This window comes from Diorhabda carinulata, chromosome 9 (genome assembly GCF_026250575.1).
Source record: "Diorhabda carinulata isolate Delta chromosome 9, icDioCari1.1, whole genome shotgun sequence".
Classification (NCBI taxonomy): Eukaryota; Metazoa; Arthropoda; class Insecta; order Coleoptera; family Chrysomelidae; genus Diorhabda; species Diorhabda carinulata.
In genome coordinates, this window is record NC_079468.1 from 19,437,355 (window position 1) to 19,462,389 (window position 25,035).

Below are 25,035 nucleotides of genomic sequence, written 5' to 3' on the forward strand. Positions count from 1 at the left end.
GCTGATGAGATTCAAAAAAAAAATTTCGCGTGTAACTCATGATATTTGTGAGGTGAGTTTATCGACGTCCCATTTTCACGTCTGCCGACGACTCGGCTACAGGGAAAACGTCTGCCATGGCTTTCCCGCTGCTGTTGATGAACTAAGAAAGAAATAGAAAAAAGAATCTCTCGTCTACCTTACCTAATTTTTCAGGTGAGGTTTCAGATCACTTTTTTCGCGGCTGCCGGAGACTTGCCTCTGCCAATGGTTTGACGCTGATACTTACAACTGAAATAATGTTAATTTATACCTTATTTTTTTATTTCCTCGAATTTCCACGAAGACCACGCAGCTCGCATTTTCTAACGGGGCCGATCTGGTCCGGTAGACGAAAGTTCCATAATGTGTCACCTTTAGGCCGCGAAGTGATGCACTAATGTACGCACTCATGTACTTTATAACATCCTTCCGTATACCTACGAAACGCTGCGCTGACGTGGCAGCCGGGAAGAACTTCCAAAGGATCTAACTCCCAGAATTTTTCTCGACTCAATTTGAAATTTCAGGAGAATATTTTGAATATATTGTAATAACAATCAATCAATTTTTGATATTTTAAGACCCACCTAACCCCTTGAATATATCAAATTTATAAATATTTCCATATGATCCCGTCTTTCATTGTTTCAGTATATGTTCACAACAGTTTTTGATTGACGACAATTTTTTTCGAATGTCATATGTTCTAAAACTCAAATTTTTTAACTTGTTTTATATCAAATTAACATTGCATATGTTGATGTTTCATAAATTACATCAAAAATGAATATAGATATACTGAGAAAAAGTTCTGTGTGATTAGATTAAAAACAATTGATTTCTTATGAACTTATTCATATGAATTTATTGAGTTTACCTAATTCCTACGTATACAATAGTGTGTTGAGAATCGATTGCCCGATTTAATAAAATATTTTGGAAACACTTTATAGTTCAACTACCTACCCAAAATTAATTATAGATATTGTCTATCAAAAAGTAGAACAGAAAATATCGTACACTCACGATCCACTTGTTATTTAAGTATGTTACACGTCATTATTTAGAACCATTAAAATCGACAATTAATCTATAATAAATTGAAAATTCTCTTGTTACATAAAATAAATTTCGAGTACGTCAATTAAATGTATACACTGAACTTTTATAATCCATCCAGATTGTAAGGCATGTTCTAAATGACAAAATAATAGATTTCATCTTGAAAAGGTATAGATGAAATTGTTTCCATTGCAACTAGAATATTACTAAATGTAACTGGCTCATTTTGCCTACATTTCCAACAATTACGTAATGAAAAAGAAAATTGATTGATTTAACTAAAATTGGTTCTTATATTTGTAATATAGGAATAGTACATAAAATGATTATTTATTTTAATTCTACTTACATATTCATAGCAAAAAATATATTGAAGATCGGCAAATCATCAACTACAGGTAGTTTGAAATACTTGGAATGTTCTCGTAGATTATTTCCACGAAATTGTAATGTTAGTCTTATTCCCTAATTTATTTAAACTGTTTTTCAACTGTGGGGTACATTCATATACACTTTCACTTTCCTAATTTATTTAAACACTTACACTAGATTCAACCAACTTATATAATAATTAACTTATCACTACTTATATAATAACTTTTCTAATTTATTTAGATTCATCGCTTACTTTACTATTTCTATCTTTTTATTATAAACTAATTCACCCTGCTGTACGAACTAGTATCTTTCCAAAATGAATTTCTTAAAAATTCTAGAAAATAAACAAACAGATAAATAAAAATACCTTCCTAGAAATTCGTTCTAAAGAAATATTATAAACAACTCGCCGCTGCGATAAAAACATAAGGCAATATCAAAGACGCCGCCGCATTCGGTGTATTCGCCAAATTTTAGACTTACATTATAACCGAACAGCACCGGCTTCACGGTTCATGTCGTGGACGAGTTCGTAACCAAATACACCAAATATTTTCGCAGTAAAATGGTTACAATACTATTTTTCTCGATCTATTGTGTTCAAGAAAACTACAGGTTCCATATTCACTGTCTCTCTTCGGTTATAATACAGATCTCTATTAATAAATCATATTTTTTATAGTTGCCAGTTCATCTGTTTTTTGGTTTTTGGTTTTACTCTAGTTATTTCCGACTTATTCTAATTATTTGAAGCAGTATTTGAAGGAATATAATTCTTTTATGGAAAGGCGTATTAAAAAAGGCATAAACAGCTTCACAGAAAGAGTGTTACTAGATTACTTTGAAACTAAATCCAAAATGTGGAAGTCTTAAACACTTTAGTCTACTTATTCAAAACTGAAAGGCACCTCATTGCATTTTTGAAAAATGAATCAGTTGGCTGAGATCCAAAAAATCTAAAACATTTGCCCGTGAAGAAATTAATAAGTTGCATTAGGTATGACAGCAAAAAATTTGAATCTAAACTTAGATATTATTTGTAACATTATTCAGGTTGCTTTAATATTCGGAATCGCAGGAGTCTAACGATATTAATAATATCGGAAATGTTTTAATTATCACAGTACCTGATACAAAAACTCATGTTCAACGTTGATTTACTGTTATTGGTGAAATATCTGAGTAGGTTAAACTTGGTTCATAGAAAATATAAAAACCAACGACCAAAAAATGTCAAAACACATCATTTCTTTTTGCAGTATAGAAATGAAAATGCAAAACCCAAGCTGTAGGTATCAATACCTGTTTAAAAATTCCCCTGGCTTATCGCAACATATTTGAATTTACCTAATCCAAAAAACTACACTGGGCATAGATTTCGTCGCTCTTCGGCTTCTCTATTAGTGGATTCCGGTGGTCATATAATTCAACTAAAGAAGCACGGTTGGTGGAAATCCAACACAGTTTCGGAGAGTTACGAAGACGACTCAATAACAAACAAAATGGATTCCGCAGTGAAAATTTTAACGGAAACAATTGGTTCGACTTCAAGCAACATTTACTTTACTCACTTGTTGCATAAATAACTATTTCACCATAATAAGAAACCAAAGCATTCGCTCGGCCACCGTATTAACCAGATTTGAATCCCTGTGTTTTTTTTGCTTTCCAAACTTAAAAATCCGCTTCAAACAATACAATATGAGCCTATTGAACCCGTAATTAATAATTCACTCAAAGTACTGGAAGCTATCTCAGCCGAGGCTTATAACAAGTCTATAGAAAATGGAATTAAACATTGTTATGCTTGTGTTGGCTACAAAGGAGTCTATTCTGAAGGCCATATCAAAATATTGGATTAAAATACGTGAAAATATTGTTTTTCTTTTAGTCTGGGTAAAATTTGACCACATGTTATGATTTTGACATCGGCGAGGATAGTGCAAATATGATTTTAGAAAAAATATATAGAGATCCAGTTGAAATAATAATATATTTTTAAAATTTCACAACAGTATTAATATCACCATAATATCGACTATATTACAAAAACAAATCAACAGATGTAAAAATTATTTCGTGTATAATTGAGACACTCCTAATTGAGTGAAAATATATGCCTAAGCTTTACGCTCAATATATGGTCTAACTATACTGTTTTAAAACAATTATTATTATTTCAACAAATGAATTGAGGCACAAGCATTAACAATTTCTTCATTCTGCATTGTGGCAAGTCTCAATTATACCAATATTTTCCTGAATACTCACCTTTTCTTTCTCCATTTTTTATTCTTACGAGATAATTGTGTTCTGTCCTACACGATTACTTGTAGAGTCCGCTAATATACGACGCCATAAGCTCCCACTACCCCGAAAGGGTCAGTGCGCCGGTCATTTCCCAATCAATGCCCCAACTCTTTAAAATTTATCAATCATTCACACGTTGCTACTCATCGAGTATAATGTTGAAATAAAAATGTGCAATAACAACGTGTTGACGAACCCGTGGGGTCTTCGCGAGAGTCCCCCATTAGGTAAAGTAATCGCCAAGTGCTGCCCATGTTTTTTTACGAAAATTTCGGATATACATGTGAGCGGCGCAAAAGAAGTTTCGACGCCGGTGTTGACTATCACCCTACCACCCAAATCTTTAAGTGAAAAGTAAGTGGTTTTATTATCAAATACGTACAGGTTATAAAGTAAATACAAACACAACTGTCTGTTATCGGGTCGAGGACGTGTCATCAGGGCATTGTCATATAAAATGTGTCTGTATATATTAAGAACAGAAAGTTTATTTCGAACAAATATTTAATATAAATAACACCATATAAAAATTAGTTTTGAACATTCTTTTCTTTCGAATTCACCTGAAAGTAAACTCAAATATAAACATATGCTTTATATTAAGTGTCAAATGTAAAAGCCTTAATATCAAGCATAAAAAGTATATGTTTCTTTAAAAAATTCTATCACATATAGATCATAGTGCTTATTTTAATGAATTATTGCGTTTAAAGTGAAGTTTTGAAATGAAATAACGATATTAGGAACAAAAAAACATACATTTTATGTCAGTTTTTAATTTTGAAAAGGATTTTAGGTGGTTAATAAAATCAAAGTTGCGGATTTACTAACAAAAAACGAAGGAAAGTGAAGAAAATCTTGTAATAAATAGATATATGATAATTATTTTCTACGGAACATACTAAAAAGAGGCTTATCATATCCTTTTAATTAACTTTACAACAACTTTCTTGAATGTAGGTTCATTATTTTAATTTTGAAACATATTACAAACATTGGCACATAATTTTTTGTATCCCTTGTATACTTAAACTATTCGTGATATTCTATAAAAAATCTAATAACACGATTCCGCCGTTTACTCTTCATCCAATCTGCTTATTCAGAAACACCTCGGTGGATCCGTACATTTTAAGATGAAATCTAAAGCAAATTTTCCACCATCGAATTAACGATCAAGATCGTCTTCGTTGAGCTCGTACAAGTTTTTTATCTTCTACTGATAGCTTTCGTACAGATGCAATAGCACGTGGCTTTTGTGCTTTGCCCAACAAAGGTCTAACTTCTTAGTCAGATGCCAGCGTTTTGTTTGATATAATTTTTCAATACAAACCAGATTAATCCGCATTATAGATTTGCTCCTGGATTTGTTTTACGGCGTCTTCGTTGTTTGACAACTTCTCGCCGGTTATTTTGAGTGGACGTCTTTTTAAATTTTTTCTACCAAATTTTACTAGCAGGAAACTCAGAATATCGCCTGATGAAGGAACGTTTTTTCGTAGGTGTTTTATGTAAACAATGCATCGTAAAGTTGTTAATTTCTGGGCGTTTGTAACCTCTTCCGAGCACCTGGAGCCTTTTCAGCTCTCCCAACATAAGATCGTGCCTGTTTTTTCTTCTTCTTAATATTAGAAATGGTTAATTCGCCCACACCATATTTCTGCGCTAGAAAACTAAATGAAATACCTTGATCCAAAATTTCGCAAATCTCAGAAATAGTCAGGACAACGTGTTTCTTTATCATTGATCTCGAAGCTATATTTGGATTAAAGAGGTCCTGTATTTTTTTTTCTCAACAGTTCATATTAGTCATATATATCTTGGACACTGAAAGATGTCTGGTTTATGCATGTTTGATGAAATTTATGACAGATATGGAATCTATGCATATCGCTACACGTGAATATGTATGCTGTTGCGCATATTTAAACGCTTGTAATATTGCAAATAGTGTTTTTCTGATGACTTTACAGGATATCCAATTCCATCTACAGCAATTCAAGAGCTGAGGGTCAAATACATTCACTGGTTTCTTCCTTATTGAGTTTGTAGAGGGAAATATCAGGAAATCTGCAGTTTATCCAGTTTGTTTACTTAGAAAGCATTCAAATTTATCTGAAGTAATGAAGATTCCAAAGCTTGTGTTTTCATATACGATTAATGTCATTCTTCTAGAAATATTAATTTTACCGATTCTCTTGATATAGTAAAAAAGGTACGTGTTCACTCGCGTGCCCAATGATTCCAGACATTCCGAATAAATCAAATGTTTTCAAATTAAAGAATTATAAAACAACAGTTATAATAGATCGTATTGAATTCTTACTTTTGTATAACAAGAGCACCTCAAAAATGTTTGCGCAGCTGTTCTGTATTTATTAAAGAAATGATCTAAACGCATTGGAACGCATTCCACCATTGCATTGTCTCAAAGATTCATTTGAAGCTCATTTTAGGTACTGCACAAAAATAATTTCGATATTTGCGATATTGAAATCAGAAATAACAGTTCAAACAGCAGAAATAGCAGATTATGTAATGCACGAAAAGTCAAAAGTACTCTGAATAGTATAGTAAAAGTATATATGTAATTTATAATTTGGAGTAAAGTGGATTTAATATATTATTGCGCTCCTATTTTTTTAGTGCAATTACTAAAAAATTGATCTATTTAATTAAAAGTATTACGATGATTTATATTCAACATTTTCAGAGGTACAAATAATTCTAATATGGATATAGAGAACGATAACTCTTCAATTCACTAGTGCCTTCAATTATTAATAAAAATAAATGTTCACATTAAGATTGTATGTTAATTAATTTTTAAGTGACTTTCTATCCTATAAATATTTTTAAAGTTTAATTCATTCTGAAGCTTAATTATACGTCAAGGTTATGTAATTTCCTTTTTGTAATTTTTTAATCAATTAATCCATATTATATTATGCATATTGCAAATGTCGATTTAAGCATTAAACGTGATAAAACACATCCTTTTACGAACCAGATATAATTTTCTTTATCACTTTTTCATATACTATTAATTAAACTCACGTTTTAGAATATTGTAGTCCGAATCTTTATCCCATCCATATAAAGTATGAATGATGATATTTGATGAGTTTTTATTTATCCATATTGTTCATATTCTTAAGTATAGAAGACTATGATTGCTCATGGTTATTGGTATTAAACAATTTTAAGATAATGTATTTATTGGAAAAGTTCTGTCAACAGATGCAGCCGTAAAAAAAATTTAGTCGGGTCACACAGTATGAATTACACAAGGAATGAACACTGAGTGAATTTCTTGAATGATACTAGTCCTGTCCTGTCCATTTCCAAAGATTATTTGTCCATAGCTTATCAAATATTTATATATCCAATCTTAATCACATAATGTCACTATAAAAATTGCAATTACTGGTATCTCCGTGTCAAAGAAATTGAAATTTTTTTATAGCCATTGGAGGGTTGAATACCATGTACACTATTAATACTTCTGCTGTTATACCAACTCTGGTTTGGTGGTAGTAGTGAATAATGTGTTAACTATCTACTCAGTGGATCCAATCTATTTTAAAATCATAATATTTTTACTTAACTTTATACATTCCTGTGTAACTATACACATGAATTTTATCTTGCCACCGTTCTCTTTATTTTCGATTTAGATCATTCTACTTCAGTTTCCATACTTCTTCCTTCTTTCATTTTGGTCCCTGTTCATTCCCTTCGTTATAGTTCGACTTAAATTCTTTTAGCCTGTTAGAGTTCTGTCGCGTGCAATTTTAACTATTCTGTTGTCGACGTTTATACTTTTTCTACCTTGTACAATATTCATTTGGCTTTCTTTCCAAGTTTTTGATTTTTATATAGTTTCCCCATAAACATCTCGTTTTTTACTACCTTCGTGGTGTATTTTCTCACCTCCCCCTCAACAAAATTACAACCTGAGATCTCTATGTCCAAATATTTAAATCTCTTTATCTCCAGGATTATTTTGCCTTTTTGCCTACTTCCAATTGGTACTTCAATAGAGTTCTTAATATTGTCATGTATGTCTTCATTTGCGATTGCCATTGAATCGATGTTATAGCTGTTGTACATCGCCTCCATTCACATACAAAAAAAAAATGGTCATCGGCGTAGCCAGATAAAATAAATTCCTCGATCGCTATTCTTTTAGAACACGTACTTACATTTCTTGTTAGAGAAAAGAGAGCTTGCAAAAACATCTCATCGAATGCAACGGTCTACGATTGTCTTTTCCAGACCATCGATTTGCTGCAAAGATATTTTCTACGGTTTTGAAGGTTTTGAAGGATTCTTGTAATTTATCAGAATTAAATGGATTTATCAAATACAAAACCAAATAATTTTTTGGCTGATATGTAAGCTTCATTCTGGTGCTATGAACAAGTATACTTCAGTTTAAATTTATTAATCAATGTTTCAAGTTAATTCGAACATCATTTAAGTTAACAACAAAAAAGGTACTCTTGGCAAAACTCGATACATGTTGAAAAATCAGGATTGAGGGCTTTCCTTCCATGTAACTTTTCACAAAAGTTCATTTTGTCAAGATGTTTTCTTAGGTCTCTATAGCAAACTTTGGTGTAGCACCGAAACGACGTTATCAAAAATTTATCAATTAAAAATTTACAGAACAAATTAATTTGGAAAATCTTCAACGACTAGTGTCCTCGATTGAGGACATCACGATTTAAAGGAACTTTGCAAAAATCTGAATAGGCTTTTAACAAAATTTTTGTCATGTACATAAACATACGTTTATTATCGTTACTAAAACCAAAAGAAAAAACACTTACATCATAAAATAAATGTCCATCAGTCTAAAATCTAACAGCTGACACACTCTACGATTTAGCAATAAGAAAGAATTCACAGTATGCACACGGAATAACTGACTCATCCCTTGTTATCTCTATTCTATGGTGGGAAGGGTGAATGATTATATTACTGCCAAGTGGTCGAAAAAATTCTTAGAAAACTGTCCTGAAAGAGGACGTTGGACGCTGATGGGTTAAAGAGCGATATCTTTTACATTACAGACAAGTTCAAGAGTTCTTGCCAAATGATATATGGGTTAAAATGGATTTGCGTGAAAAATTACAAGAAAGGACTATCAATTCAAATTTTTTAAAATGTATAGTATAAAGTTCAGCTCCCATAATGCATACTACCAGTGTGATGAAATTCCACAAGTCTAAAAGTGGTAAGGCAACAAATTCATAGATTATCACTTTCTGTCTGGAAATTTAAATGGTCATGTGTACCTAGTTTTTTCAAATAATCACTTAATTAATATATCAGAAGTATTGACTTTCAACAAGAGAAGACCGTACAATTATAGAAGGTGTCTTGATTGCTTGAGTAACCATTTTCTTAGAAGCTCCGATTCATTATCCTTCTTGATTATGCGATTTTAACTAACTTAAAAAAAGTAAATTCATATAAAAAATTGGAAATCAGAATTCAACGTCACTTCTCATAGCTAATTCCTAACCGTTTAGAAGGTTAATGGATTTTTAAGAAAAAAGGATAGACGAATCTTCGTCAAAACGGAGTATATCTTGAACACTTATTCCAATTTGTGTTTTGTATTTCAATTTTCTTTTTGTGATTTATTGTTATCAATATTTTATACCAGCACCGATTATTACTAAAATTGCGTAAACGGTATTCTGTATCTGTTTTGCCAAGAGTACCTTTTCGGTGTAACATTGTTTGAAAGTTTGATTAATAAATTTAACCCTAAAAAAGTTATGTTCAATGTTCCTTAGTACGAACTGTGTAAATAGAACCCTCCATGAGAATCAAATGTAAAAAAACATTCATGGGATGCATAATTTTCCAAAATATATTTGCATAAAATTCAGTTACAATGTAGTTAATAGCAAAAAAATGTGCAAACTCCAATTATTTCTTAGATACGTGGACCTTTTTTGAATCATACTGTATATCCATATAGTAGAAAATATCCACTTCAAAATATCTGTTGAAGTAAATGATAATCAATATGTAATCACTTGTTTTTCTTCATATTGAATCCGAATGGAATGAAAAAATTTATTATTTACTTACTAAAGAAATAAAAAATAACTCGATAATCGATATGCAAATAGGTTTCTGCTAACTTTAAACGTATACCTACTTAAGTTGACCTAAATAGAAGTTGAGGCCTAGAAGAATTACCATTTTTTTCATGGGAACTGACCTTTGGATCAATATTCACCATCTAGAATCTCAACCAAACTGTAGTCAGTTATTTATAGAATAGACCTATCAGTAAATTCAATCTTTCTGGTGTAGGCGGGAATGAGTAACATTTCTCGAAATAAATATTTCATCACTTTTGTGTTATATGTAAATACTATTCTGACTTGAATGGTGATTATTTGTTAATGGAAATAATATGTCAAAGAAAACATTGAACTAGTAAGAGCTGATACAGATACATTAATTTAGACAAATCATGAGCCTGTTCATTTTCTGTGGAATAGAAGCTGCAGACTGGTTCATGTTTTAGAATCGGTGGTAACTAGTTTTGGTTTGTTAACAACCATCTGTGAGTATACAGAGCTGTCTATTTCACAATTATATTGTTATTTGACCGTCGGTTAAAATTGCTTGTAAAATGTACACTTCTGTTCATTGAAATAGCGTACAACTCTTGGGACAGGTTTTAACAATTTCTTAGCTGTGTAAATTTACTCGACATTTGTTGCTAGATGCAAGATTTTCTCTTCTCTTCTGGTCCACTCTTTGCAATAGTTGTCCGTTGTTACTCCCTATTCCTGGAATCTTTGCCAACAGTATAATGTCCGATGATTATCCTGGATATATCTTCTCAAGAATATTATTATTTTTTCCGTTTTATCTTCATTGATACTCGACCAAATTGCTCTGAATATTATGCAATCACTTCTGTTTGACTATAAATCACGATTCCTTTATCAATATATACCAAGCAGGTCCATCTGTTTTTGGATTTCCTTCCACTTCATAGAATCAAAGTACCAAGCGGAGGTTTACTTGTTACGTGTTTTTGTTTGATTTTTCTCTATATTTATATATTTATTTTTTCACAACACAATGCCATCCAGGGACCAGAAAGTTCGTGATAAGAAATAAGTTAGCATGAACAACTATTGGATGAAAGAAAAATTTGCTTTGTGAGAACACATGTTCACGTGCAACTTCCCAATGGAGATGATGGAAAACGGAGAAACCTATAAATACCTAGGGTTTCAGCAGGCTAAGTTACTGGACCACAAGCAGACAAAAGCTAGAATCCAGGTTCAATACACGAAAAGAGTGAAGTCACTTCTGAAGTCCGAATTAAATGCAGGCGCCTGTTTTAACGTACTTTAAAGAGCTAAAGTATATTCAGAGGTGGACACGAACAATGATGACGAAGAACAACAACTACCACCCGTAGTCATCCACTATTAGAATAACATTACCTAGAAAAGAGGGTAGGAAAGGCTTGATCGACCTTCTTAACCTGCACTCTCAGCAGGTAATGAGACTACGTGAATTCTTTCATAGGAAATTAGAAACCTTAACCTCGCATCACCAGACTCTAACTTGAATATAGTATTGGATACCGAGAAGCTGGAATAGTGGTCACGAAAGGCACTACATGGTAAACATCATCTCGACCAGCCGCATATTGACAAGGAGTCTTGTTTGCTTCTTTAAATAATATATTAGATGAATATAAGTTGGGTTTATTGTACATAATTTTCAATAATTATTTTTGAAAACAACAAGTTGTCTTAGATTTGTATAGTATGCCCAAGATGCCTTATTGGATTTTAGATTTCAGTTAGATTTCAGTTAGATTTCAGTTATTATCTTATTTGATTTTATTTTTAATACATGGAATGTTTTGTTTATATACTGAGAAGGAAATAGAATAAGTTTCATCGAATTTAATTGTTAATGCCATATGGTTAGAAAAAAATTTAACGTTATCCATGTCTTTTTCAACTTTTGACTTTAGATCTGCCCATGTTTTATCATGGTACAAGATGACGGTATCGTCAGCAAAACTCAAGATTTTGTTTCTATAGTTAATAAGTTATTTATATATATTATGAAAAACAAAGGCCCTAAAATAGTTCCTTGTGGAACTCCTGTTTTAACTATTTACTATATTTCAAAATTAAAAAAGGTCAAAATTATTCACAATTCTCTATTTTTGACTATATAGGATGGTTAACAAATTTTGTATTAAAGACGTTTCATTTCATATTTGGAATTTGAAAGAAAAAGTGGCTGAAATCGACAAATAAATGTAAACAAAGAATACTGAACGCTCTGTTTACACTACGACTGCACCAATACCCACAATCACGCTGTTTGGCGCGCGTTTCGATAACCAAGTTATCATCTTCAGAAACCGAAGGTTTACAACGTACGTCATATAGTGTAATTGTGATTTAATGGTACCAGTAAAATTGTTTTCAGGATGGATTTCACTAGCGGTTCCAGTTTAATATAAGATCTTGTTGATCTCAAATTCTCCTGCATTTTTTTTTAATAAAATATTGCTTAAAATACCCCACACATTTATTGTGTAGGTTGATGTTTAATATTAATATCTAGTGCATTGAACTTAAAACTTATTTATATGGAAAAAATAATAAGAAATTTCTAATTCATATATGATTATGTTTTTGACTATTTTTAATGACACGCAAAATCATGAAAATATAATTTTTTTCAACGTGTAAAATCAAGATAACCAACCATGCTTTTATTAGTATGGTAATATTTATTATGCATGAGTTTATACAAAAATAATAATGTAAATGAACCTCATTATTCATGTTATGGGTTAAAACGTAGCACCACTAAATCCTACAATTGCCATATTTAATTAGTTTAATTAGTAAATTCAGTAGAGGTAACTTTCGTCAAATATTCTCATATTTACCATCATACAACCGCCACGATATTTTTAATTCGTATATCAGAACATATATTATTTCTGTAAGAAAGTAAAAAACTCGTATCAAACTTTTGTTTTGCCTCTATGATTGTATATTCAAGGTATACTCAGGGAAATTAAAAATGATAAGCCCAGAATGAATAAGTAATAACCCGACTTCTATTTTTGGATACTATGACAACCTCACACAAAGATTGATATGGTAACATTTCTAAGAATACTAGATAAAAGTAAAATGCAAACAACTGAAAGTATTTCGGGTTTTTCTCTGTATTCACATTGTTTATATATATAATTCTTCTGTACGTGTGTTAACAGTGAACTCTTCCTAAACGGCTGGACCGATTTGAATGAATTCGAGGATGATTCAGATTCACACATAAGCTCGGCAGATGGAACTGCAGTCGGTATCTAGGTTATCCGATTTGAATGAATAACCTAATCGCTTGGTTAGCATTGCCAATACTTTTTTCAAATTCCACATGCCACGTTTATACACTTGGTGTTCATCTGGTGATCGCGACGGACATATTGTAAGAAATCAAATAGATTTCATTCTCACTAGACACGAATATAACAAATTCATTAAAGCAATCAAAACCTATCCTGGAGCAGACATCAAAAGCGACTACAATCCAGTTGTGGTGGACATTAAAATACGCCGCTTTGTCGAATACAAACCGGTCCCACGAAAAAACGCATTGACATAAGGAAACTCCAGAGTCCTGTAGAAAGAACGAAAATCAGCCAAATACTTGAAAACAGTTTGAAGGAATTAGAGAGCTCTAAAAACACTCAGCCAAACGAAGACACCGAGTCTTCATGAAGGATACGTTAATTATGACCCAATAGTCTGACAGTGGATTTGCAAATACCACCAAAAAACAGGAGTGGATGACTGATTAAATTATAACATCAATGAATGGACGAAGAGAACAGAAACAAAAATATGCCGAAATTAACAGGCTTATTCCTGTGAAATGCAGGGAAGCCAAAGAAACACAGCTGGCGGACAAATGCACGAAAATAGAAACCCTTCAGAAGAAACACGATCTTTTTAACTTACACAAGAATATCAAGGAGCTTATAGGTTGGCAGCAAAGGGGTCACTATGAAGTATGAAAAGGTTCCAACAACGAAATACTCATAGGAGTGGATGAAACGGTGGAAAGAATACACGGAAAATATTTTTAATGACATGAGACCAGACTTACCTCCAGATCCAGACGAAACCAATTAATAGGCACTGAAGAGCTGTTGGTCCTGACACGCGGAAACCTTCAAACTCGCAGCTGCGGAGGACGGGGTTGGTCTAAATCTTATTACCACAATATTCAACCGAATATACAGAGTCTTTGGCTTTATATGAATACTTCCAGGACCAAACTATTGGTATTCTCAAAAATACGAAGAAACGCCACCCTAAGACTCCATGGAGAGTTCATCGAACAAGTGTCATTTCTAAGATCCATGGGCACGCTCGTCAACGAGCAATGCGACCCAAAACTCGAAATCAGATCAAGAATTGAGCAAGCGCGGAAAACTCTGAACAACATGAGCACACTTCTGGCAAACCGCAACCTCAGCCTGGAACTCTGGACTAGAATGCTTCGCTGTTACATCTCTTCTGTCCTTCTGTACGGATGCGAAAGTTGTACAATGGATGCGGCCACAGAGAAGAAAATTGATACGTTCAAAATATATGCCTACAGGTGAGTGCTGCGAATATCTTGGACGGAACATAAGACAAACATAGAGGTCCTACAGCAAAAGGGTAACTTCTCACGACAATCAAGGAGAGAAAGTTACCTGGGACATATAATGAGTGGCAAGCGATATGAGATTCTTCGAAGAGAAGATTGAAGGAAAACGGTCGGTCGGTGGATAGGCCGTAGACAAAATTCATGGCTGAAAGACTTGGATCGCCAACCTACGTAGGTGACGTCGTCGTAAGAAGAAGAATCGCTTGGTATATCGTGCAGGACAACGTCTGTCGGCTAGGCTATATATATATTTACACCGTAACATAGGTGGTTGACTTTATCCAATTATCCTCTAACGATGGGACACAATCGGGCAATGGAGGATTTTTCTAAAAGATTTCGCAAGCTCACATCTCTACAATTATATTTAGTTTCGTGATGCTACAATACATTTCAGATATAACAGAAGTATTGGGTATTCTTTAGAATAATTGATTTTTTCTTATTTGAATGATTTTATTTTTGAGTGCTCCATTTTACATACAAAGAAACTATCCACCACCTCAAAAGAATTACATTATTAGAAAGAAAATTGTGTTTAGTTTTATCCTAGAAAATATCCATTTGGTCCAAGAGTTTTCGGCCTATGAAATATCAAATTTTCTGTGTAATAGTTTCATTATCAGTCCATCATTGTGTTTCTATTAACAAGCTTCGATATTCTAGAAGCTCCTCATTTCCTTGAAGTAGATACGTCGTATTAATAATATAAAGGTCACGGCTAGTCTATTGATTAGTTAATTGACTTTTAAGTAAACGAATTGCTTAGGTTGTTTGAACGGAGCTGGTAAACAAGAATAATTATTCATCCTTTGTAACAGGTATAGGAACAAAGCATGATATTTGCTGAGATTTTGTTTCAACACGAATGTTTACTTTACTTACTAAAAAGAGAAAATATTTCATAGAGGAATTCTTCACACATGCAAAGATTTATATGCAAAAACCGTTGTTGAAGAAACTATTTCAAATGTTTTGAAGATAGGAAATAACAGAAAAAGTTGAGCAACTTATATATTAATCTACTTAATGAGGGGTACTACGTTTGAATTTTCCCCAATGCGCTATTTGTTTTGGGATTTCAATGCGTGTATATTTACTAAATAATTGACAGCAATTGATTCCCAAATAACGCTTCGTCATCGGGGTTGAAAAGTTTTCAGCACACCAATACTTTAAAGGGGTGTAGTTATCCTTTGGAATTGTTATTAATGATTACTTTAAGAGAGTTTTCGGAAACTTATGTCTTCCGAGCAAATATTTCTCAAAACTGATCGATATTTTTATCAATTGTATCAATTACAGTAATGAAAGATGGTTTATATTTATGTTTCTATACTTCCAATGAAAAATTATAGCATAAACCGGATCAAATAAAATAGATAGAGTACCTATTTGTAGTTTAATTATGATTTTTATGAAAAATTGACTATAATGAATTTTTTTTGTGTATTCAGTATATTATGTAATAGTGTTTTACTATTTATATTAATATTTTGAATACATTGCTCTGTATTTATAATTTTTTGGAGTAGAAATGATAATTCGAAAAGGACTGATATGAATTTTTGTTGCTTGCAATCACTGATTACGGTTTATAAACATCAAATTCAAATTGTAAGACTTTCACTTAGAAGACACTAAATAATTTCTAAAAGAAGCACCAAATTTTTTCCAATCAGAGTAAGTCATAAAAAGTGAAATTTCAGAATATTCCATAAGGGTTTTACACAGGTTGGGTTCATATGTCGAGTGGTGAATACACCATCAAAAGGTCAAACCAATTGGTATGTGTCTGAAACATAGCTGTGAGAAAATTGAAAGGATTGAAATCAACCAAAATGAATCATATTCTGTGTTTGTTTGCTGGTAATTGCACATAAAGAATGGTATTCTATTCGCCAGGAATGGCTTTAGATTTTGCTTACTAAGTATCATTCAAAACCAAAAATAAATTGTTCAAATTGATTGTTTAATGATAATTCGATATAATAATACATTGCATCAAGTCGGGAGGATTCAAGTCCCGGAAAGATATTTATGTTACAGAAATAGATACGATTTTCTTCCACCTGAACAATAAAATTTGACTCATTTTCATAAAAAATTTCATAACTTTAATTAATTTACGATATATTATTACAGGTCTGCTTTAGGCAGTGTCCCAGATACACCAATTATTGCTCGCTCATCTCCAAGAGAATCCCCCGAAAAACAAAACACTATACAAGTTGTACAACCTCCTCCTTTATCATCTGGCTCTGAATCTTCAGGATATGATACTCCTCCTCCCGAATCTAACAAAGCTTTTGTTAAGTTGGATAGCGTTGATAAAACATCTGAATCTGGAAGAGAAGATGATGAAAATGATACTAACAATAATATTCAAGAATCTAAAGATGATGTCGATTCCACACAAGAAACATCAACGGTAAGATAGATGACCATAGTTAATTCTATGATATGATGTTCAGGTTAGAAACATTTTTCATGCCGCTTTGTTTTTAATTATTGTTATTTTCTAACCATGCTGTTTTTGGAAGTGCATAATCCGAATAAAGAGAATTACGATAAATGCGTTGGAACCATTTTTCATAGGCAACAGATCATGTACCTCAAATATCATATCGGCACAAAATTGTATCGAAAAATTGGTGATAGAAGGCTCAAAACCTGCTCCATATTCTCCATTATAACCATTGTTCAACTACTTCAAATTCAAAATCCGTTCTCCTTCTTTTAAAAATATTTTTAGATATGAATCAATGAAATAAACCTAATTGTTGTTAATTTATTAATTAAAAATAAAGGTCTTATACTCCACACTCTTATTTATTTAACCAGAAATTTTTCTGGAAGGCCAACAATTCGATATCTCTGAAACTGCCAATCATCTACAGATCTACATTTCCTCGCTTTCTAGGCATGATATTCATTTGTCAATTCTTATTAGACAACGGTTAATTGAATAGAATGGAGTTTTCAACTTTAAATTCTTGAGAAACTGATAAACATGTATATATTTTTCGGATTTCCATGTTGCTACGTATATAATAAATATTCCACCATATTTTCTAGATTAATGTGTCCCCCAGCCGCACAGAAACAAGTCAAGTGATTGAAGAATCCATACAACGAAATGCGGATTCTTCACCTTCAACTACAGAAATTTTCGTAAAAGAAGATCCAGTAGTTCGTCGGTTTAGTATCTCTCACTCCAACGAACCTTCATTTATAGAAAAAACATCGCCGATTGCAGGGAAAAAAGTTAAAAGTAAATCAGTAATTGACTTACCGAGTTTCCTTCCAGAGATATCACCCAATAGGAAAAACATTAACTCAGCTCCATTGCTCAAGGAAGATATTATCTCCAATGGCAATATAGTGATATCTACTTATGAAGAGATACATACCGTAATTCCAATAAGTACTATTCAAGGTGACGCGAACCAGAATACCGAGTCCCCTCCAAAAGAAATAACAATCACCAGAAAACTTAGTAGAAGATTATCAAGAACTCAAAGTAGGAGATCTATAAAATCGACCCCAAGAAATGATTCTCCCAACTCCTCAAGATCCCGCGGTAACAAATCTAAAGACACCACCCTGCAACTTTCATTGAATCAATTGAATAATCCTGAATGGGAAGTGATGATTCAAGGACTCAAAAGCTTAACACATATTGCCAAATATTATCCAGAAGTAATTGAGGGGCAGATGCATACCGTATGCGTCAATTTGGCAAAGCATATAAAGAATCTAAGATCACAAGTTGCAAGATCTGCTTGTCATACAGCTGCTGAATTATTTGGATCATGTAAAAGGAATTTGGATATGGTAAGTGAATTATTTTAGATAAGTTTTTGCTGGAAAGCCACTTTTCATACTTGAAAATAAAAACAAACGTTTTATTTTGTCAAAGACAAACGACATATGCGACTAAGTTGTCGCACTTTTATTAAATTTTCAATGAACGATCATAGAGCAACATAGAGCAACCATAATGAGGTATTAATTTAATTTAAACAGTTTTCTCGGTGCCAGTAGAAAGTGGAGGATGCTCCATCATGCTTAAAATGTATCCTTTCGCGTTGGCAATCAAATTCATCAAAATTTATTTATTTTGAGTATCTTATAGGGCAGGACACCGGAAACACGAAATGTATAATACAGAAAATAATTTTGTGTGATACAATTCGAAACATTCTACGCAGAACGTAACATCACATTTAGAGCAAAATGTCAAAGTCTTTTATAGGCATCCTGTACATTGGCACCTTCTCTGATTGTTTCTGCGTTGAATCCACTGATTTTTTTCGTCGTACTTAACGTCGGGAACTACCCCTGCAGCATGTATTTTCCGTTTCGTACTATTGCAATTGAGTTTTAAATACGGCACAGCAATTGTTCTTCTGAAGTCCAAACAACTCATGTACTTCAACCAAAGTTTTTTCCCACCAACTAATCTTGATGATTAACTCCTCTCATATGCAGATTTGGTTGAGGAAAATTTATATTTTCTTTCTTGGCACTGCTCCAATGACTAGTTCCTCCCAATTGCTCAAATTTTTTAAACGTATTAGCAGGTTTCGATTAGTTAAGTTATCAAAGTATACCACGTGATCCTGGGGTACTAAGACACATTCTAAGAGATTGTTGACAATTTTGAAACCTTTTAGTTTAGTCCAACGATGTCATTTGTTATACTCTTTCCAGTAAATACTGAAAATTTATTGCAAAACCAAATCTAAACGGCTTACTACGTATGAATTGTTGCAAACTGTTATGACTATAAGATTTAACAATCATTTCATCAATGGAGAGATTTGTGGAAAAATTTCCCTCTGTTGAAAAGTTTAGATGATCTTTTGAATTAGAGGATGCACTTGGAAATATTTATCTACAGAGCGTACCTGATCGTTGTTGGCAAAATGTAACACTGATTTCATTTTCGTATAGGTATTTCTTGACATTGATTTTTGTACAATTGGTAAGCCTAGATGTTTATCAATAAATCAATATAATTTCTCAGCGGGCGAAGAATGGTACTCCGATAATAACAATATGCCAATAAAACTTTTGAGATGGTCGATTTCGATTTCGATATAAAAGTTGAAGTCATCCTTCACAATTTTTGCATAGCAAATGGATTCGGATCGAACATGTTGATAAAATCGTCGACCACAAATTTTTGGAATAGAGTTCTGACTAAAAATTGAATAAATACGAATCCGTGAAAAGACTGAAACAATTTAAATAATCAAATGAGCTGCGTAAAAACTATAACTAATTAAAATTTATAGAAAATTTCACGAATCACTATGTAAATTAATAAAGAAGATGAATTGGCACTTTTTAGTAGCCATTCTGAGCGACTCTACATATAGTGGAAGTACGTAAAGTTCCTCAAGACTCAGTCTGTATATCTGGATATTTAAAATCTGTGTCTGTGAATGAAGTGCTCTATATTAAAAACCGAAAAATCTATTTTTTCAAGCTTTTCTCCCACTGGCAATGGTCATTCCCTCCATAACTTTCCCTTCATTTCGTCCTATTTCCTCTATTGTACCATTATTGATATTCCTTGCAAGGGAAAAGCTTTTTTGAGGTTTATTCAACTCCATTCTCTCCCTTATAATATTTTAAATGTTGATTTAACTGTTTCTTTCTCATTGTTATTAATTTTCCCATCATTTCACTTGAATGCTCGTTCCTTATTCTGCCTCATTATATTTTTCTACTATTATCCTTGAACAATATAATTACCACCTAATTTTTGATTCATGCTTTCTCTATATTATCCCAAACTCATATGACAGTTTTTAATGCATCACACTTACAATATTTCCTTTCCGTAGTTTTCCTTTAATTTTGGAATATTGGAAAAATATTCGACAGATACAAATAAATCAACTTACTTAAGTAAATCTATAGTTGATTAATTCTTGTTTATTTAAGGAGCTGGAGGAAATTGCGGGGCCCTTACTTCATAGAACAGCTGACACCAATAAATTCCTTAGAGCCGATGCGAATGCAGCACTCGACGTGATGTGCAAGAATCTTCCAATTAATCGTACAATAACGGTTATAATATCGAGGGGCTGTAACCACCAAAATAGCATTGTACGTGCAGCAGCAATAAGACTGATGACCGACCTAGTCAAGAGGCATGGAGCGGATAAGATTTTTCAAATGAACAAAGAAATCAGGGATAAAATTATTGTAGCAGGTGCTAACTCCTTAACAGATGGAAGTTTAGAGGCAAGAAGTCACGGAAAAGAAATGTTTTCTCATTTAATAGGACACTCACAATTCCAGAAAAGCTTATTAGAGGCAGTACCTCAGAATACATTAAGGCATATAGCTAAGACACTTAATTCTATCAAAGCGAGTGGAACATAACTGTTATTATGAAGAAAATAGTGACCATTTTTCCACATGAAATGTACAGGGTTGATCACTTATTTTGATATAAAAAGTGAGCTAATAAAAATGACGATTTGCGATTTGTAGTTTTAAAAAGATTTTGTGAATCAGTTACATCTGTTTTTAGACTTGATAAAAAATAACTTATGAGAGTTTTAATATAAATTTAACATCCTTGTATAAAATGTCTCACTATTCATATGCTCAATATCTTCCATATAAAGCCGCGTCCCCACTGGACAAACATTGTTTGTCAAACATTTGACGAAGATTTGGGCAAACGTTTTTGTTTGACAAACAATGTTCGCCGGTGTTTTTGATGTGGACGCTATTCCAACAAACATTTCATGTATAGAAGGAAAAGGGGCCGCTATTTTTGTTTGTCTAGAATGTTCCCGTCCTAGTTTATCTCTCGCTGTTTATCGTTTGCGTATCTCAGAGGCAAAGCTATGTTGAACGATCTGTACGTTGGAACAAACTATTAATGCAGATGCAGCTAAACGTCTCAGCGGTATTGCTCATTTTACAAATTCGATTGCTGCATGTCAACGCTGGACAAAAAGCCATAGTATTGGGGCTGCTTTGATCTCCCATGTTCTTGATGTTTGTGGATTAAGACACTTGCAAGACGTTACCACCTAATCGGATTAAAATTTTTGAGAAACAACTCGCTGATTTTATCAATATTTTTGAAAAAAACGGTAATCCAGATTTAAACAAAGATGATCTTGACAAGATGAACGCAACCACTACTACCAGCCAGATAGATCTTATGAGGTCCGAGAAAATGAGAGAGATTATGACCAGTTTATCTATAATCTAACTCACATGAGAAGAAAAAGTGGCATTGGAAAACTCTCACAAAAATCTGTAATTGTTGTGAACTTCTTTATATGAAATGACGTACAATGAAGAAGGGAACGGGAACACAAATTGAAATTACTGGATCGAGTAGGTAGAACAGATTTAAATAAAAAGGAGCTTATTCTCCAATATATAAAAAACTGAATTTATATATTTTTTTAAATATAACTAACAGGAATCCGTTCTATTCTAATCGTTCTGTTTCCCAAATAAATAGAGAATGCGAATTTACACAGAAAATATTATACAAAACTTAAATAAGGAAATTAATCAAGATAACTGGAATTTTGTGAGCATTATATATGAAAAGCAAAGTCTAAAAGATATTTGAAATCGTTCATTTTGTTTCTAAAGATTAGATCGAGTTAATACAGAGCTTCGTTGGGATGTGGTAATAAATATTTTTATCTACACGCCATCTATAATTAGATAGTGTCTATCTTATCATAAATATGTTTCACTCTTTCACTATTAGTATCTACGTCGCTGCATATCTTTGGGAGATCATTACCAAATTCAAACTTTCTATGATTAATGTCGCGGCTACATTTATGCTGATTTCGCTAGTACGATGGTTGCTATCTAAATTTGAGAGATAAATAAAATAAATATTTGTAATTCGATGTGGCTTTATTGTTCTTCAACATATTCTCCATTAAGATCACAACACTTTTGCATGCGTTTGACCCAATTATCGAAGCTTTTTTACTAATCCGATTGAGGTACCTCCAAAGCAATTTGAACGCATCAACTGCTTCTTCAGTTGTAGAAAAACGTTGACCTCACAATTCATTTTTAATTTGCATTGGGTGTTGAACGAGAACTGTACAGTGGATGATTTATCAAATCGATCTTTTGACTGTTCGAATACGTTTTTAGTTTGAACTGATGTGTGAGAGCTGGTGGTGAAGAATGATTCTTCTGCGATTGGTTTTCTTGATTTTTTCAAAAACTTCTGGCAAACAAATGCTGGTGTACCATTCAGAATTGACCTTTCCACATTGCTCGTATGGAATAGTGGCGACATTCAGAAAAAAATAGGCGACCATTGGCTTTGAAGTGCTTCATGCGCGAAAAACTTTTGTTGGATTTGGCTCATCTTGAAAGACCCACACAGGAGATTGTTTTTCAGTTTTGGGCTCATTAGCATAGGAAAACAGCCATTTTGGAAGATTTCACGAAATTCGTTCTGTTGCGGAGCGCGACCATGATTGGGTATGGTGCTTCATCACCAAAAGTCGAAGCGAGTTGATCGGCCTTGTGCCGTTGGTTTAATCCACGTCGAAGTCATAGAATATAATTGCAAATACTTCAAGTATTTGTAAACAACTCAAACAGCACTCGTATGACAACACGTTCTGACTACGTTCACCAATAATAATGTCGAACTTAATGATGGCGGTATCAGATTTGACGTATTCACATCAATGTTGCCATATCTCAAAACTTGAGTAGCAACCATGGTAGCAACCCTCGTACAGTGATGACAGAGGAACAGAATAACAATGTTGGAATACACTGTACTCACACAAAAAGCTCTGTGAGGCAACTAGAATTCAGTTCTGAAATAAGGTATAATAAATATCTTATGAAGTTTATCTAATATGAATAGAATATTTAGCTGCTAAAATCGTGATAATTTGACATGACGTAATCAAAAAAATATGGAGTTTACACCTTGAAAATAGCTACAATCCTTATAAAAAATTATGTAACTACTTCATAATATATTGTATATAAATATTTATTATTTTTAGACATAGTAAATTGTTAGTAGGGGAGTAGGTCGAGGAAATCGTTATTTCTTTTTAGTTTTTTAGGTACCTTCTGTTAAATTTATTAAAGTTATTTGTTGTATCATTGTAGGAGTACTTAATTTTTTTTATATGAAATAATCGTTGTGTTCATCTAGTTAATATATAAATTTTCACAAATTTTATGTATGAATTTGATTGTCTTAATAAATTTTGTAAATACAGATTTTTGTATTGAATTCTACTATAGAAAACTCTAAATACATGGAACTCTCTGTATAAAGGTAACTTTTAATTATTATGAGAGAGTAGAGCCCAAAGGGTAATTATTTTATAGTACCTAGAAGAGCGCAAAATGATATTTTCGTATTTTAGTTAGTACTTAGTTAATTTATTTGAACACTTTTCTGTTTTTACTATTTCGATCTAATCACTTTAACTCTCAATTATTCACTAAACAATACACTTACCTAATTTTTATCATATCAATTTATTTAGATACATCGTTTGTCTATCCCGATGTGGTCGGCATGACAACAAATTATATACTTACCCCTCGCTGATTAACAAGTATTCTTACAAAAAAAATTTTTCGTATAATTTGATTTTAAAAAGTAAACAAATAAATAGAGAAATAGTTTCTTTAAAAATAATTTATTGTATTTCATACTTTGTTAAATTTTCTATGGATATATTGGTATTAATGGCCGCATTTACCAATTAGCAATGAGTCTAACTCTTGAGTCTAATAATACCCGATAAAAATATTATATATTCAAATTAAATCACATATTAACAATAATAAAAATCTAATCTCACTTAACCGTCTTAGAATCTTTCCAAATTTAGAAAATATTTCACTGTTTCGTTAGATATATTGCCCTCTCCAGTCTCTCGCGAAACACCTCCTAGACTATCCCATCCGAAATTATCGAAGCGAGTTTTGGCGAGTACAAGAGATGAGAGTGCTAGTCATTCACACTCTCAATTTTTTCAGTTGTTACGTCTACCACAAATAGGTAGTGATTCAAGTAAGTAAGCTTACCAATATAATAATGTCTTGCGTTCATATCACCTAACTAAAACAGAAAGTCAAGACGGAGAGGGTGCCCAACAGAACCTATATTCAATACTTTACGTATCTGATCCAATGCATTAATCACTCAATTTTTATCCTTTTGATAAAGATTTTATGGATTCCAAATCACTGATTCCACCGCAACCGCCATGATAACAAAATGCGTCGTTTCTGTATAGCAGTCAACATAAAATTGAGCGTGCCGGAGAGAGTTGTAGATTACCATGTCACGTCTTCTTGTGTTCTTTAACTGGCGGCTTCGAATCCGACATTGAGCGAAACAACGAGGAGAGGCTAGGATGGGATTCGTCCAAACTAAACTTCTGAAAAAATTATCCCTAGACTAATAATACCCCCAAAGAAAATCTCGCAAAGATTCTTGATGTGGGTATC

At 32.7% G+C, this 25,035-nt stretch overlaps 1 protein-coding gene across 1 annotated transcript in view; it reads left to right on the forward strand.

Moving 5' to 3' along the window:
- Positions 1-23,788, forward strand: part of LOC130898165 (uncharacterized) — a 57,281-nt gene extending 33,493 nt beyond the window's left edge. Inside the window, exons 15-17 of the mRNA XM_057807242.1 lie at positions 16,666-16,951; positions 17,599-18,357; positions 20,479-23,788. Of these exons, the coding sequence (XP_057663225.1) occupies positions 16,666-16,951; positions 17,599-18,357; positions 20,479-20,922 (1,489 nt within the window). The 3' untranslated portion in view covers positions 20,923-23,788. The remainder of the gene's footprint in view (positions 1-16,665; positions 16,952-17,598; positions 18,358-20,478) is intronic.
- The last annotated feature ends 1,247 nt before the right edge of the window (positions 23,789-25,035 follow it).